This window comes from Cervus elaphus, chromosome 6, assembly GCF_910594005.1.
Source record: "Cervus elaphus chromosome 6, mCerEla1.1, whole genome shotgun sequence".
Lineage (NCBI taxonomy): Eukaryota > Metazoa > Chordata > Mammalia > Artiodactyla > Cervidae > Cervus > Cervus elaphus.
In genome coordinates, this window is record NC_057820.1 from 7,182,948 (window position 1) to 7,198,036 (window position 15,089).

The following is a 15,089-nucleotide window of genomic DNA, read 5'->3' on the forward strand; positions in this document are numbered from 1 at the left end:
AAGCCTTTGAAATCATTATCAAATCATTACAGAGAAGGCATAGCAAGTCTCTGATGATTCTTGACTGGCTTGAAGTGAAACTGAAATAGTTTTCAGAAACATTCTGCCTCACTCAATACATTGTTACCAACCTCTACAAATTACTCTATTAGTTTTTATACAAAGATGTACTCATATTCAATTCTAAAAGAAAACAGAGAGTAACTGATATTATTTCTTTGTGAAAGGGAAAGGGTCTTCCCTACTCAGGGATTGAACCTAGGTCTCCTGCATTGCAGGCAGATTCTTTACTGTCTGAGCTACTAGGGAAGACAAATTGTTTCTTCAGCTCTCATTTAACTTATTCCCTAGCAAAGAGTAACAGAAAAAAACCTCTTACCTTTTGGTGGAAAATAGGACTTGCTTTCTGCTTTATGAGGCCAATCCACGACCAAAGGTCCAAATCTTCTGAAGCTAGCAGTTATTTCATCTTAAGAAAGTACAATAACATGCATTAGGAATTAATTTTAATGATTCATTCTAAAAAAATCCTGTATTTTATGTTATTTTAAAAGATTTAATATTTTAAAGTACCAAATAGCCTAAGATAAAATATAATATAAATACTAGAAACATATTAAGATTTAATAGTTTAAAGTACCAAATAGCCAAAGATAATATAAATATAAGCCCCAAAATATAAATACTAGAAAAAATGTCTAATATCCTCATTAAAATGATACATAAAATTTAATCTATTTAGTCAAAGTAGTTTTTAAGCAGCACATTGGTTAGAATAGTCAATTCAGCATGACTTCTAAAATATTATATAATACCGTATGGACACTAAGGGATTGACAGTATAGCAATCATAAATATCACTGACTTGAAAAATATGCTGACATTATATCAAATTAAAGATCCATAAAGAGATACATTACTGCTTGATAAAGTAACATATTGTAGGAAGAAAAAGGTCTGCTGAACTAGACACATAAAGCTATAATATTTCTAAAATATTCTAGGGTCTGATACATGCCTGGTAGTTTCACTGAAAGATGTACAGGTCAAATTCAATGACACATTCAAGCTTATTTATCACATGGAAACTTTTTGGTATAGGTTAATGTACAGAATAAGTTTGTGGACATTTGAATTATAACTGAAAAAATTCCCCAAATGTAGTAATATTTTCTCTATTATTACATTGTCAACGAGAGTGGCAGATTTCCTACAGTCTCACAAGTATTAGTTTCAGTATTTTAAATTTATCTTGAATTATCTTTCTTTAGTTATTATAACACAGGATAATTTTTACATATACTTATTATTCTTTATAAAATCTGAATTTTCTGTTTATGTACTGTTTCCATTCCTTGTTTAGGTTGTATAGTCTCATCTGTTTCTAAAAGTACATTTACACTTAAGTTGAATTTTTGATTCTTATACATTAAAGTTTCATGGTTGGTTACCTTTAATTCATTGTGTGTGGTGTGTGTGTGTGTGCGCACATGCGCACATGCATTACAGTCATATGGAAAGTTTTTTATGTATGGTTATGTTACATACATACAAAAAGTTTGGTCATATGTGTTATGGTCATACAAAAAGTTTTAAAAAATTTTAAATAAATATATACAACAAAAAGTTTAATGTATTTAAATATGTTCTATATTTAAAAAAATAACAGATATGAACTAAATGAAAATCTGATTTATAAAAAATACAGTAACAATAGGTAAAAGATACAAAGTAAAGAAACAAACTTACATCCCCATTCACACTATATTTTAGGTTTTTTTCTTAGTATCACAAGTCATCATTTTACCTTCATCAATGTCTGGAGGAAGACCACCAACAAAAACTTTTCGAGAGAAACGTTCTATTCGCTCTCCATTCTGATGAGCGGAATAACATGTGGGTGAATTTAAAACACCAACTTGATCATTATGCCCATCATCCAGCAAGCCATCATCTATTGGAAAGAGGGAAGAACGACCTAAAATATAAGAACAAATATAACCTGAATCTCAGATCTAAGAAAGTGATAAAAGTCAGGAATAAAAAGAGCAACAATAAATTAAAGGCTTAAAAATGAAAGTGGAAAAATAAAAAATGAAAGTGACATAGGTATCAAAAATTAAGGAACATTCAGATACCTTAAAAGTTCAATTACTTGAATTCAAGAGAGACGTTGTCTGAGGGATGACTTAGAAATAAACATGGTCATATGACAACAATTATGTCATGAACAAACAGTAGATCACTTTGATTTTTTAATGGAAAATGGCAAGAATCTGCTGTATGGGGATGGTTAGACTGGATATGTAACGGGAGAAACCTTTTAGAAATTGGTGGCAGGAAGAAACGACACAGACTAAACAGATAAGAAAACAAACAAACAAACAAAACACTTGCAGACGATAGTAATGAAGGATGAAAGTGCCAAGTTGTACTTGCATATAAGATCTTGATGCATTGCATGTGTGTCAGCTACATGACAGGGTGGACAGAGATTCTGCACATGTGCACAACAGGAGACGCTCCCCTCCAGGGCTTCGGTCCCCACCTGAGCCCACCCTTCAGGACACACCCTTGTACAGGAACAGAATATATAATCCTCTGCAGCAATCCTGATGCTGGATTCTGTGGGGTTCACAATAAATAAGTAAATAAGATGACCTGGTCAAACAGTCTCTAAAGTGCTTCAGAGGAAGTGTGCTGGAGGAAGGGAGTAACTGGCTAATCAACAGGCAATTTCTTAAATCTCCAAGTGAAACTGGACAGTAGTTGTGATAAAAGGGGAAAATAGTAGTACTTAGGGAGTTAACAGAAGGTAGGCTAGTAGAATGGGGGGCTTCCCTGGTGGCTCAGATGGTAAAGCATCTGTCTGCGATGCAGGAGACCCGTGTTCAATCCCTGGGTTGGGAAGATCCCCTGGAGAAGGAAATGGCAATGCATTCCAGTACTCTTGCCTGGAAAATCCCATGGACAGAGGAGCCTGGTAGGCTACAGTCCATGGGGTTGCATAGAGTCGGACACGACTGAGCAACTTCACTTCAGACTAGTAGAATATTTGTCAGAAAATGGTTTTGAACAAATTTTTCAAGTGGAAGGAGAAACATAAGAGAGAGAAGGGAAAAATGAATTTATTTAAGAAATGAGTCATGTTGGCTGAAACATGTTGGAAAAAAGGAAAATAAAAGCTAGAAAAGCACCTTGGGCTAGACAGAACACTTAGCCTTGAATGCCAGGCTAAAGGACATATTTTATTTAGTCAGTAACAAAACAAAAAGGAACAAACAAAAAACAACTGAATACAGGCGTTCAAGCAAGGTAATAACTTTTCCTATATTTTAGGAAGACTCCTCTTGGCAAATATGGTTAACGTGGTGAGAAATGAGCCAATTAGAAGTCCTTCAAAAATTCAGGAAGGATGGAAAGTTGGAGGTACCTGAAGCAGTGAAAAGTAGATGGGAAATGAAACAGAAAAAAAAGAATGGAAAGGAGGAATCAAAAGGTTTTAGAATATGAATGGTAAAAATCACTAACTAAATAAATACAAGGACAGTAAAGACCTGAAACTGCGACAGGAAAGGGAAATGTGTCCTAGATATGTGAAAGTTCAGAAGCTTCAATATCTGAGATGCTCAGAAATGTGGAGATAGAAGAAGAGTCACATTTCTGAGAAAGTAATCTGAGGTCAACTCACCAGTAAACTGGTGAGAGCTTAATGTTCTTTATAACATCACTGATAAGAACCCCAGTGAGAAATGATAAGGAGAGCACCTCAGGAAACTTACAAGGGAGAAATGAAAGAATAAAAAAAGCAATGAAGGAACTATGTGAGATGTTAAGATAATGATTTGAGAAAAATGATAATTTGAAGACATGCATGATCTTTGAATGTAGTAGCATTAGTAAAGCTGCAGGTAGAGTTTTGTGAAGTACAGACATCAAAGAAGTTTATTACAGAAAGAAAAAGAAAATAAGGATATAGGCAAGGTTTATTTTTCCCCAAGATGGAATAAAGGATTTTTTTAAATGAGGAGAAAATGCATATAATCTGTAGTATGTCTTAGTATATACAAATTATAAATATTCAACATAAAGTGTCATTAATGTGTTATCATCTTGAAAAGTATGGTACATAACGATGCAACTGATGTAACACAATCTGAAATGTGATGGCCTGCACAGAACTGGGGTTGTTGGGCTGAAGAGGGGGTGACATGTCTGTGAGCTATAGCTAGTGAGATATTAGAAATAAGAATTTTAATTTTATAAGATCAAAAATAGGGGGAAAGATCATATTTGGTATAGGAAACAAATTATTCTGCATATTCAAATTCAATTTAACAAGATGTTCTGAAATATACCCATATTCACTGAGTAAGTCTATGAATATTTAACTTTCCCAATACCGTTGCTATCAGGAATAAGGACCATGAAAAACAAATGTCAATATTCCTTGTGATCAACAGAAAGAAAGCTCTTCAAAATGAAACTATTTTCCTTAAAGAGAACCTCATCAAGAACCATCACAAGTAATACTAATTATGAATAACTAGTTCAACTTTCTAGGGTTGGACTTTAAATGAATAATTCTATATTTTAAGAAGGATAAGATGAGGCAGAGAAACAACATCGATATTTAGGTTTTGGCTAAAATGATAAATCCAAATTTTATACTTATTTCAGACATGCCAATATTTAAACAGAAATACTGAATGCAGTGATAAAGAAAATCACTATATAAGCAATATCAGAGAGGTGACCCAAAATGACTTAAAATTTTTCTCTTAACTATAATATTTTAAGTATACTCATTATATACTAATGAATTATTCTCCAGGCCAGAATACTGGAGTGGGTAGCCTTTCCCTTCTCCAGGGGATATTCCCAACCCAGGGATCGAACCCAGGTCTCCTGCATTGCAGGCAGATTCTTTACCGGCTGAGCCACAAGGGAAGCCCTATTCTGTATTACTAACTATAGAATTTTAACTATAGATACTGTCTAAAATAAATACTGCAGTTAATATAGTAACTATCAAAGATCTAAGTGTAATCTATGTCTAAAATCTATTAATCAAAGTTCAGATGAACAAAAGATACAATGAAAAGGCTGGGAACATGTCATATACTGGCCATACTCAAGATCACCTTTATTGCTGGGAAATCATGAACACTTTCCTTCTAGAAGCCATAAAAGCTCTAGAGTTAAATACTCATTTAAAAGAGGAGTTAACTAAACATACATCATCAACAAAAATACTGTTTTTCATCTTTCCAATTATCCTTCCCTGTAACCCAATTAACATGACTATAAAAGAACCACTAAATAACTATGCCTTCCATTACTTCAAAAATACTTTCTAAGAATGAATAAAAAAGAAAACTAAAATTACCAACACTAAGTATGAAAAAGCAGACATCAATCAACACAAAATGTATGGTTTTTAACAGACTGAGGAAATTTCCATCTATTCCTAGTTTCCTCAGAGGTTTTTTAAATCATGAATAGCTGCTGAATTTTATCAGATATGCTTACTATAACTGTGGTATTTCTATTGCATGCATATATGCATGGTATTTCTAATTCCTTCTGTTTATGTGGTGAATTATAGTAACTGATTTTCAAATGTCAATCTTACATTTCTGGGATAAATCCCACTTAATCATGATACATATTTCATTTCTATAAATTTCTGGATTCAGTCTATCAATATTTTCTTTAGAATTTCTACCTCTATTTCATGAGGGATACTGGTATATAGTTTTCTTATATTCTTGTCAGGTTTTAGTATCAGGGTTATAAAATAAGTTAGGAAAAGCTCTACTTACAAACACAAATGCAAGCAAATTAGCTTACACTAAGATATCTAAAATGTACAATAAAATTTTAAAAAGTAAATATGGTAGTTACAATAAATATTATAGACAGAAGCAATAAGAGATGAAAGAGCAAAAAAGGACTATATAATGTTGGCCAATCACTGCCAGTGAAAGAATGTGAGATGGCCTCCATGTTGCCAGGCCTATTCAACAGGTCACCAAGATCTCCTTTCAAGATGAAAGCAACATAACAGAATGTATATTCCTGTAACAGGACTCAAAGTACACCATCTCCAAAACCAGGAAATCAGTAAAGATTTTGTAGTTAGAAAAACTGTAGCCACAACAAATATGAGCCTCATTTATGATGTTAATCATGATTTCATGATTCTTTGGGGCTTCCCAGGTGGCTCAGATGGTAAAGATGCAAAGCAGGAGACCTGGGTTTGATTCCTGGGTCAGGAAGATCCCCTGGAGAAGGAGATGGCTTCCCACTCCAGTATTCTTGCCTGGAGAATTCCATGGACAGAGAAGTCTGGCAGGCTATAGTCCATGGGGTTGCAAAGAGTCGGACATGACTGAGCGACTAACACATACCCATACAATCATGGTTCAAATTACTCACTTTAAAGTATTTTAAAAAAATCATTAGAGAATGCATGGAACTTCTCTATATTCGTATAAAAACTGTTGTTCTATACAAGCAATAATAAAAACTCTACTGTGAGCATCCTAAACTGAAGACGGAACTAAAGACAAACTTACATATATGCTTGTATTAGACAGTTACGCCTCAATATCTGGTCCTCTTATGTGTGCAGGTGTATGTGTAGCACAAATGGATGCAGTTAGAGAAGTAATGAGCAATTACTAACTTTGACACTGGCGGCTATGCTAATATGCCCAAAATTAATCATTATACTTGGCTTTCCAGATGGTAACCTTATTCTAGATGCCCAGAATAAAGACATTTTCCAACACAGAAACACAGCAGGGACAGGCAGGAGAGGAAAACAAAATATTTGTGCAAAATTAGTCAATTTATAGCTTAAAGGTAAGCATAGTTCTTTGATTTTAATGTATATCCTGTACTTTTATTTACTGATTATTGGTTTAAAAATTAAAGCAAATGCAAAACAAAGTATTAATTATTAAGAAAGAATATTCCTCCCATTCTTCAAGATCCTAGCAGCCACTCCACTGGGTTAAATAACCCACGAGTGTGATGGTATGAATTTTATTTCATATGCAAGGATTAAAAAAAACTATCAAAACAACAGAAATAGGTCTGGAATTGATCTCTCTCAAGCACCACCTGTGGGATTAGATAGAATCACTATCCGGAATGTTTCTCCAAAAAACTGAGACAGGAGCTATACTTATTACTTAAAAATATTTTGTCCCAATAATATGTTTGTCCTTTTCTCACGGGGAATAAGATATTTAATTTTTAAAAAATCAGTTAAAACTTAGTACCCTATATGTCTTTGTAAACTAACTGCTAGACAATATTTGACTTAAAATTGAGTTCACACTAATAAACTATCAGAAAGAGGAAACAAGAAAATAATCCTAGTTATAATCACATAAAAAAGAATAAAATATCAATGAACAAACTTAACTAAGGAGGTGAAAGACCTATACTCTAAAAACTATAAGGTGCTAACTAAAGAAATTGAAGAGGACAGAAATAAATGGAAAAATAGGGTTAGATTAGAAGTAATATTGTTAAAATTTCCATACTATTCAAAGCAATCTACAGATTCAATGCACTCCCTATTAAGATACTAATGACATTTTTCACATGATTAGAACAAATGATTCTAAAATTTGCATAGAACCCCCCAAAAAACAAAAAAACAAAACTTTGAATAGCCAAAGCAGTCTTAAGAAAGAAGAACAAAGCTTGAGGTCTCAGGCTTCTTGATTTTAAACTATACAACAGAGCTAGAATAATAAAAACAGTATGGTACTGACAAAGAAAGGACACATAGATCAATGGAACAGAAAACAAAGCTCAGAAATAAACCAACATGCTTATGATCAATTAATCTGCATGACAATGAAGGCGAGAACACACAAGGGGAAAAGACAGTCTCTTCAAAAAACAGCACTGGGAAAATGGAATAGCTACACGAAAAGAATGAAACTGGATTACTTTCTCACACCATATACAGAAAAAAGGTAAAATGGATTAAAGACTTAAATATAAGACCTAAAACTCCTACAAGAAAACAGAGACAGTAAGCTCTCTGACTCTGGTTTAGGCAATATATTTTTTTGAATATGTCTCCTCAGACAAAGACAACAAAAGCAAAAATAAATAAATGGGACTACATCAAATGATAAAAAGCTTTGCATAGTGAAGGAAATCAACAAGATGAAAAAGCAATCAACTGGATGGGAGATGACATCTACTGATGATAGTAAGGGGTTAATATCCAAAACATATAGAGAACTTATACAACACAGTATCAACAACAAAACAAATTTTAAATAAGCAGAGGACCTGAACTGCCCTTTTTTCAGAGATGACATCCAGATGGCCAAAAGATACACAAAAAGATACTCAACATCATTCATTAATAGGCAAATGCAAATCAAAACCACAAAGAGATGCCAACTCACTCCTGTCAGAATGGCTATAACAAAAGGACAAGAAATAACAAGTGTTGGCATGGATGTGAAGAAAAGGCAACTCATGCAATGTTGTTGGAATATTACTCAGCCATTAAAAAGATGAAATCTTACAATGTGCAATAACACAGATGACCTAGAAGGTATTAACTACATTAAATGAAATATATCAAAGAAAGATACTGTATGATTTTACTTATATGTGGAATCTGAAAAACAACACAAATACACAAAACAGAAGAGAAACATATTCATAGATACAAAGAATAAACTGGAGGTTGCCAGAGGGGAGGTAGGTGGAATAAACGAAATAGAAATAGGGAAAAGGAGTAAAGAGGTTTAAATTTCCAGTGTATACACAGAGATCTATCGATCATGGACAGCATAGGAAATACAGCTAATAATACTGTATTAATTTTGTATGGTGACAGATGGTTACTAGACTTATCATGGTGGTCATTTTCCATAAAATACTGAATTACCACGCTGCACACCTAAAACTAGTCATATTGTATGCTGCTGTTACTTACTTGCTACGTCATGTCCAACTCTTGTGACCCCATGGAATGCAGCCTGCCAGACTCCTTCTGTCCATGGGATTTCCCAGGCAAGAATACTGGAGTGGGTTGCCATTTCCTCCTCCAATAGTATTGCAGGAAAATTATAATTCAATAAAAAGGTGAAAAAAGTATTTATCAAAGATGAAAATTGTCAGCCTTTATGTCACCATGAAAGGATTTGGTAGTGGTGATGTCAAGGAGTATATACTTACTCTGGCTATTTTATAAGACTGTTAAAGAGTCAAATGAGTTCAAATTAAATCTAATCACAGAAAATCCTGGATCAATTTTTAACCAATATTTTAACTATAATGTATTATTAATACTTACTCATTATGGCACAGGAATATGAATGGCTACATACACAGTATGAATAAATCCAACCACTCTAATTAAAGCTCTATAATTTTACTCCCTTTAAAAGTATTTCTCCCATCTTCCCATTTCATATGTAATATACTAAAATCTACTGAGTAAAGCTTTGGGCCTGCCTGCTAGAAAAGATTGCTTTGTGGTTTTTAGTTTCACTAACTAAAATAGATTCTTTATTTCTGTTATTTAACATAATTCTGTATGTTTTTACTCCACTGGAGTAGAGCAGCATTTTAATCCTGTCCCTATTATTGCATTAAAAGGACAGGCTGCAGTAATAGAAATATTTCAGATTGAGAGATAGTGCTTAAGTTACACTTCACACTTCTTTCACAACCTCCAAACCTACTCCAAGCTCAGACCAGTATGTTCACTCTCAGAATGGAATAAACATTGAATATATATGATAGACATAAGAGTCTTTCTCCTTTCTAATCCTGGTCCTCAGGCAGCACTGTAGTAGAACTTTTTGTGGCTCCCAGGGTACAGAAATACATAGGAGTAGGGGCAGGATACAAACGAAAAGCAGGGGAAGAAATCTTTGCTTTTCTTAATTACTTTTAGCATATTTAAATTTTGATTATTCCTAAGGGCTGGAAGAAGCATAAGCTGGAATCAAGATTGCCAGGAGAAATATCAATAACCTCAGATATGCAGATGACACCACCCTTATGGCAGAAAGTGAAGAGGAACTAAAAAGCCTCTTGATGAAAGTGAAAGAGAGGGAAAAAGTTGGCTTAAAGCTCAACATTCAGAAAACTAAGATCATGGCATCTGGTCCCATCACTTCATGGGAAATAGATGGGGAAACAGTGGAAGCAGTGTCAGACTTTATTTTTTTGGGCTCCAAAATCACTGCAGATGGTGACTGCAGCCATGAAATTAAAAGACGCTTACTCCTTTGAAGGAAAGTTACGACCAACCTAGATAGCATATTAAAAAGCAGAGACATTACTTTGCTAACAAAGGTCCGTCTAGTCAAGGCTATGGTTTTTCCAGTGGTCATGTATGGATGTGAGAGTTGGACTCTGAAGAAAGCTGAGCACCGAAAAATTGATGCTTTTGAACTGTGGTGTTGGAGAAGACTCTTGAGAGTCCCTTGGACTGCAAGGAGATCCAACCAGGAAATCCTAAAGGAGATCAGTCCTGGGTGTTCATTGGAAGGACTGACGCTGAAGCTGAAACTCCAATACTTTGGCCACCTCATGCGAAGAGTTGACTCACTGGAAAAGACCCTGATGCTGGGAGGGACTCGGGGCAGGAGGAGAAGGGGACGACAGAGGATGAGACGGCTGGATGGCATCACCGACTCGATGGACATGAGTTTGAGTAAATTCCGGGAGTTGGTGATGAACAGGGAGGCCTGGCGTGCTGCGATTCATGGGGTTGCAAAGAGTTGGACAAGACTAAGCGACTGAACTGAACTGAAGGTATATTTCATATATCCGCAGGCAGTTTGATTTAAAGTTCTTATACTGACATTATTAAAGATATTAAAATATACACTTTTGGTAGTAATTTGCTTTTTACTGCACTCAAGTGGGAAATCTTTTAAATGAAAACAGCTACTCTGTGCCTGAGGTTAAAGGTGAGTCAAAGGTGACAAAAGAAGAAAAAATAGTTATTCTTAAACTAGTCTATAAAGTCAAAATGCTTGTGAAAATAATACTGTCCACCCACCATGCACTGGTAAACGGCAATGTCTTATTTTTTGGCAAAAATTGTATCAGCTCACTGTGACACATTCCACATCAACAGATCTGATGTGCATGAGTTTTTTTTTTTTTTTTTAAGAAAAGAAAAATGACTAAATAAATAATTGGACTTCCTTTGATGGACCAAATCTAAAATATGAAACCCATAAAAGGAATCCTTTTATAGTTAAAAGGTTATTAATGTGATATTGCTATAACATCTAGCATAGGAAGAGGAAAAAGTGAGTAGAAAACAGGAAGAAAGCCAGGCTACTTCTTGTTGAGTCACTCCTTTAGTATGTGCTTTTCTTTTTTTTAATATATTTTATTACTTACTGTGTTAAAAGTACTTTCAAACTCAAATAAGATCTCTCAATAGTTATTTCTAATGGGTATACTTTAAACAAATTTATTAACGTATAGTTGATTTACAATGTGTTCATTTTCTGCTGTACAGCAGAGTGACTCAGTTATACACATATGTGTGTGTGTGTGTATACACATATATATATATTTTTTCTTTTTCATATTCTTTTCCATTTTGCTTTATCACAGGATATTTTCCTCTGACCATCAAATCTAAAATTTTAAAAGCAGACTCCTAGGAGGAACAACTAGAAAAATTACTAATGCTATACAACATGAGAGGAAAAGTTATCCACCACCATGCCCTAGCTGCCACACTCCACCTCCTGCTAAACTAAGCCGAGTAAGTACGACAACTGTCAGCTCTGTGCTACAGAAGGCTTCTACCAAAAGCCTTAAAGCCAAGTGAGAGTCTTCTTTCTTCCACTGCTGGGAGGCAGCTCTGAAGTAGAAGTCTTTGTGGCTCCCAGAGGACAGAGATATTTGAGTAAAGCACAAATTTTTGTTTTTTTCTTAATACAGTCATAGTCTACAATTATTAAATTAAGATAATAGAAGATAAACAACATTATTTTCCTATACCTTGTTTCAAAGAACTTCCTAGATTATGACATTTACATTGGTGTATACCAAATCAGGTGTATAAATCCCACTAAGATGAAACGTATATAAAAAGACAAGAATCCTAAATTGCTCTACAGTTTCTTAGTAAATGCAATTTTTTCAAGAGAACTAAATTTCCATATTAGAATACCACAGTGAAATAAGATAGTCCACAGAACTGAAAATAGGTACTAAAATTCTCAATTTTTCTCCTCTTCTCAGCTGCTAGTAACAATCTCTAGAAAGTTATTCAGCTTCAGTTTTCTAAGTCGTTAGTCTCTAAATCCTCTTAATTTTTTAGTTAGAAAAATTAAGAACCAAGAGATTCAGTGAAGCATTTCAAGAAACTAGATTCTGAAAATGAAGTTAAATTCAGACAATGTTGAAATACAAAACTGGAACTATTACTGACACGTATAAAATACTAGTTTCTGTCATCAATGATGACAGTTTTGCATGTTTGTTTTCAAAGTAACACACTCATGACTAGATAAAAAGAATTTGAAGCACTGGCACACATACATAAAATTTATCAAAAGGCACTATTGTTACTATCTATCCTCCATGGCTCAAGGAAGAGTTTTTACAAGCTAAGGAAAACCCTTTTACATGAGTACTATGGTTACTGGCACTTACAACAACCACATAAGTAGTATGGCTATTCACCACTTAGAGGATAATCTAGTGAAAGTTACTTTTGCTTCTTCTCATCCCATCATCACATCTACTTTTCTTCCTATCAATTTCTGCACATGAAAAAGAAAAACAAAGTTTAAGCCACAGAAAATGTTAGCTGCTTTCCTAGGAAGCTGAATAGAGTAGCATTGCATAGTCCTAGTCGTTTCCTTAAGAAAACAAGAACCCAAAGGGGAAGACTCTTGTGCGAGAGAGAAAGTGTGTGTGTGTGTGTGTGTGAGAGAGAGAGAGACAGAAAGTGCAAGTGCATGTGGTGTTAAGACAGAGAAAGAAAGGATTATTTTAAGACACAGAGAAGTATGAGCAACATGATTTCTATATGTCAGTGTTACTAGTAATCTGTTTGGTATTTGCCATGTTCAACTGGATCAAACATAAAACTAATAAACTACAGCTATAAATTATATACCATAGATAAGACAATCACAGATTGAGAGAGCAGAAAATTCATATTGCATGTCACCTTCAGTAGTATCTACTAAACACATCTCTTAAAAAACTATAAACAGATTTTAAAAGATATACAAATGACTTTAAAAATGGTTAAAATCTAGACATTTATAATGGAAAAATTTATTAAATAACCATATTAGTATGAAAATGTACCTTAAAGGTTACGATATTTAGGGTTCAAAACTTGGACAAGTAAGTGTGGAAATCAAAACACAATTTTTCGGTGAGTTTCCAGACATTGCATGATAAATGTGGGATAATTACAACATTGATCAGTAAAACCCAATTAGAAACAGTTACACCATAGCAAACAGAAATGAATTACCTCGTCTTCGCCCATAACTCCTCGCTGCATGTAAACAAAGGACAAATTGTAAAATGTCAGAACTAAAAATAAGCCCACATAGACAAACATTTGTGACATGGAAAGCTATGTGGGCATCTGGAAATTAGAACTACTTTGTCTTAAGAGCTACCTCAATATCATCACACAACATGTGTATGGTATTTTAATATTTACAAAGCACTCTTTTATGTGCCATCTGAACCATATAAAAACTGTAAAATTAACTGGAAATACAAAATTTATTCTCAATTATGTTAAAACTCATGAATAAATATTTGTTTCATCTAATTGGGATAGGAATATGTAACACTTTATGGTTAAATAGCATCCCAAATATTTTTCCCAATGAATGGAGACAACTTCAATCCTTACTTTTCTACTTATTATAAAAAGTGATACAATATATAATGTTCAACTAGTAATTCAGGTCAACATCACTTTTTATGCAAAGCCCTGCATGGAAAAATAACTGGAAGACACAGAAGAGTGAAAAGATAAAACAATATTGAACTGGTCTGCTGAAGTCTACAGAGCTTAGATAGACAGAATACAAGACTCGTGTGTTCAAACTTGCTTAAGTGAAGAAATGATCAATGACAGACTAATAATGCTTTCAATCTTTTCGGTACATTTTATAACAGCTAAGTGTTTATTGTCTCCACATCTCGAGTAAGAGGGATTCCAATACAAACTTATTATTAGTATCTTCAAAGAACAGTACATATGTTAAACCTTTAAAAGTGTAAAGCAGAAAGTATTTCAACCTGTGTTACTAGCAGTTTACAGATTCCTCATGGAGAAAAAACACTGCAATTTATAGTACCAGTTTGATAAAATCTATAACTTGTTTTTAAATAACTCCCAAATTCGAGTATACTATGAGTATTTCTACTCTAGAATTAGCAGTAAACCAAAAATGACTGTCAAAATCAAGATCTTAATTCATATTCATCAATTTTTTTAGGTCTGGGAAAAATCTGTTATTGAAAAATTTCAAGTCAAAATACATATTAAAGGTTGTCAGAAATGTAGTGTCTCCAAAGGATGAAATTTAAAGATCAAAGGAAAACATTTTACATCATTAAACACATTCTATTGTAGAGATTTTACAAAATTAAAAAAAAATTATACTAAGGTTTTAATATAAAGAAGTGTGTCTACAGGGTGGGGCTACAGTCTTAGTTCCCCTATAATAAAAAGGGGAGAACCAAACTTGAAAAGTCTTAATCGTTTTTATTTCAAGAAATAAGCCAGTAAATGTAAGGTTTGTATTAGTCTTTTATATAAAGTAACTTCATTAACATCCCTGCATTTTACTGTCTTTAGTTACGTATACTGTATGTACAGACTACTGTCTTCTGTTATATAAATGCAGACTTAACCTGTCCATGAGCTCCAGTTACCTCAAAACCTGGCAGATTTACCTCACCTATATACACATTTATATGTACCTTCCCTCTGTGTATGTTTATGTATATATACAGATTATATTAATATATAGCTTAACTGATCTATATATTAGTTTAGGGTGAGGGTAGTAGTGGAA

At 33.8% G+C, this 15,089-nt stretch overlaps 1 protein-coding gene across 6 annotated transcripts in view; it reads right to left on the reverse strand.

Moving 5' to 3' along the window:
- The window catches only part of CPEB2 (cytoplasmic polyadenylation element binding protein 2), a 73,161-nt gene that overhangs the window by 16,615 nt on the left and 41,457 nt on the right, over positions 1 to 15,089 (reverse strand). For 2 of the 6 annotated variants that reach the window (XM_043906172.1, XM_043906168.1), the window contains 3 exons: positions 13,523 to 13,546; positions 1,808 to 1,978; positions 380 to 469 (listed from right to left, as the gene is read on the reverse strand). In XM_043906172.1, coding sequence (XP_043762107.1) covers positions 380 to 469; positions 1,808 to 1,978; positions 13,523 to 13,546 — 285 coding nt within the window. The remainder of the gene's footprint in view (positions 1 to 379; positions 470 to 1,807; positions 1,979 to 13,522; positions 13,547 to 15,089) is intronic. The other 4 variants (XM_043906173.1, XM_043906169.1, XM_043906170.1 and 1 more) reach the window with 3 other exon arrangements.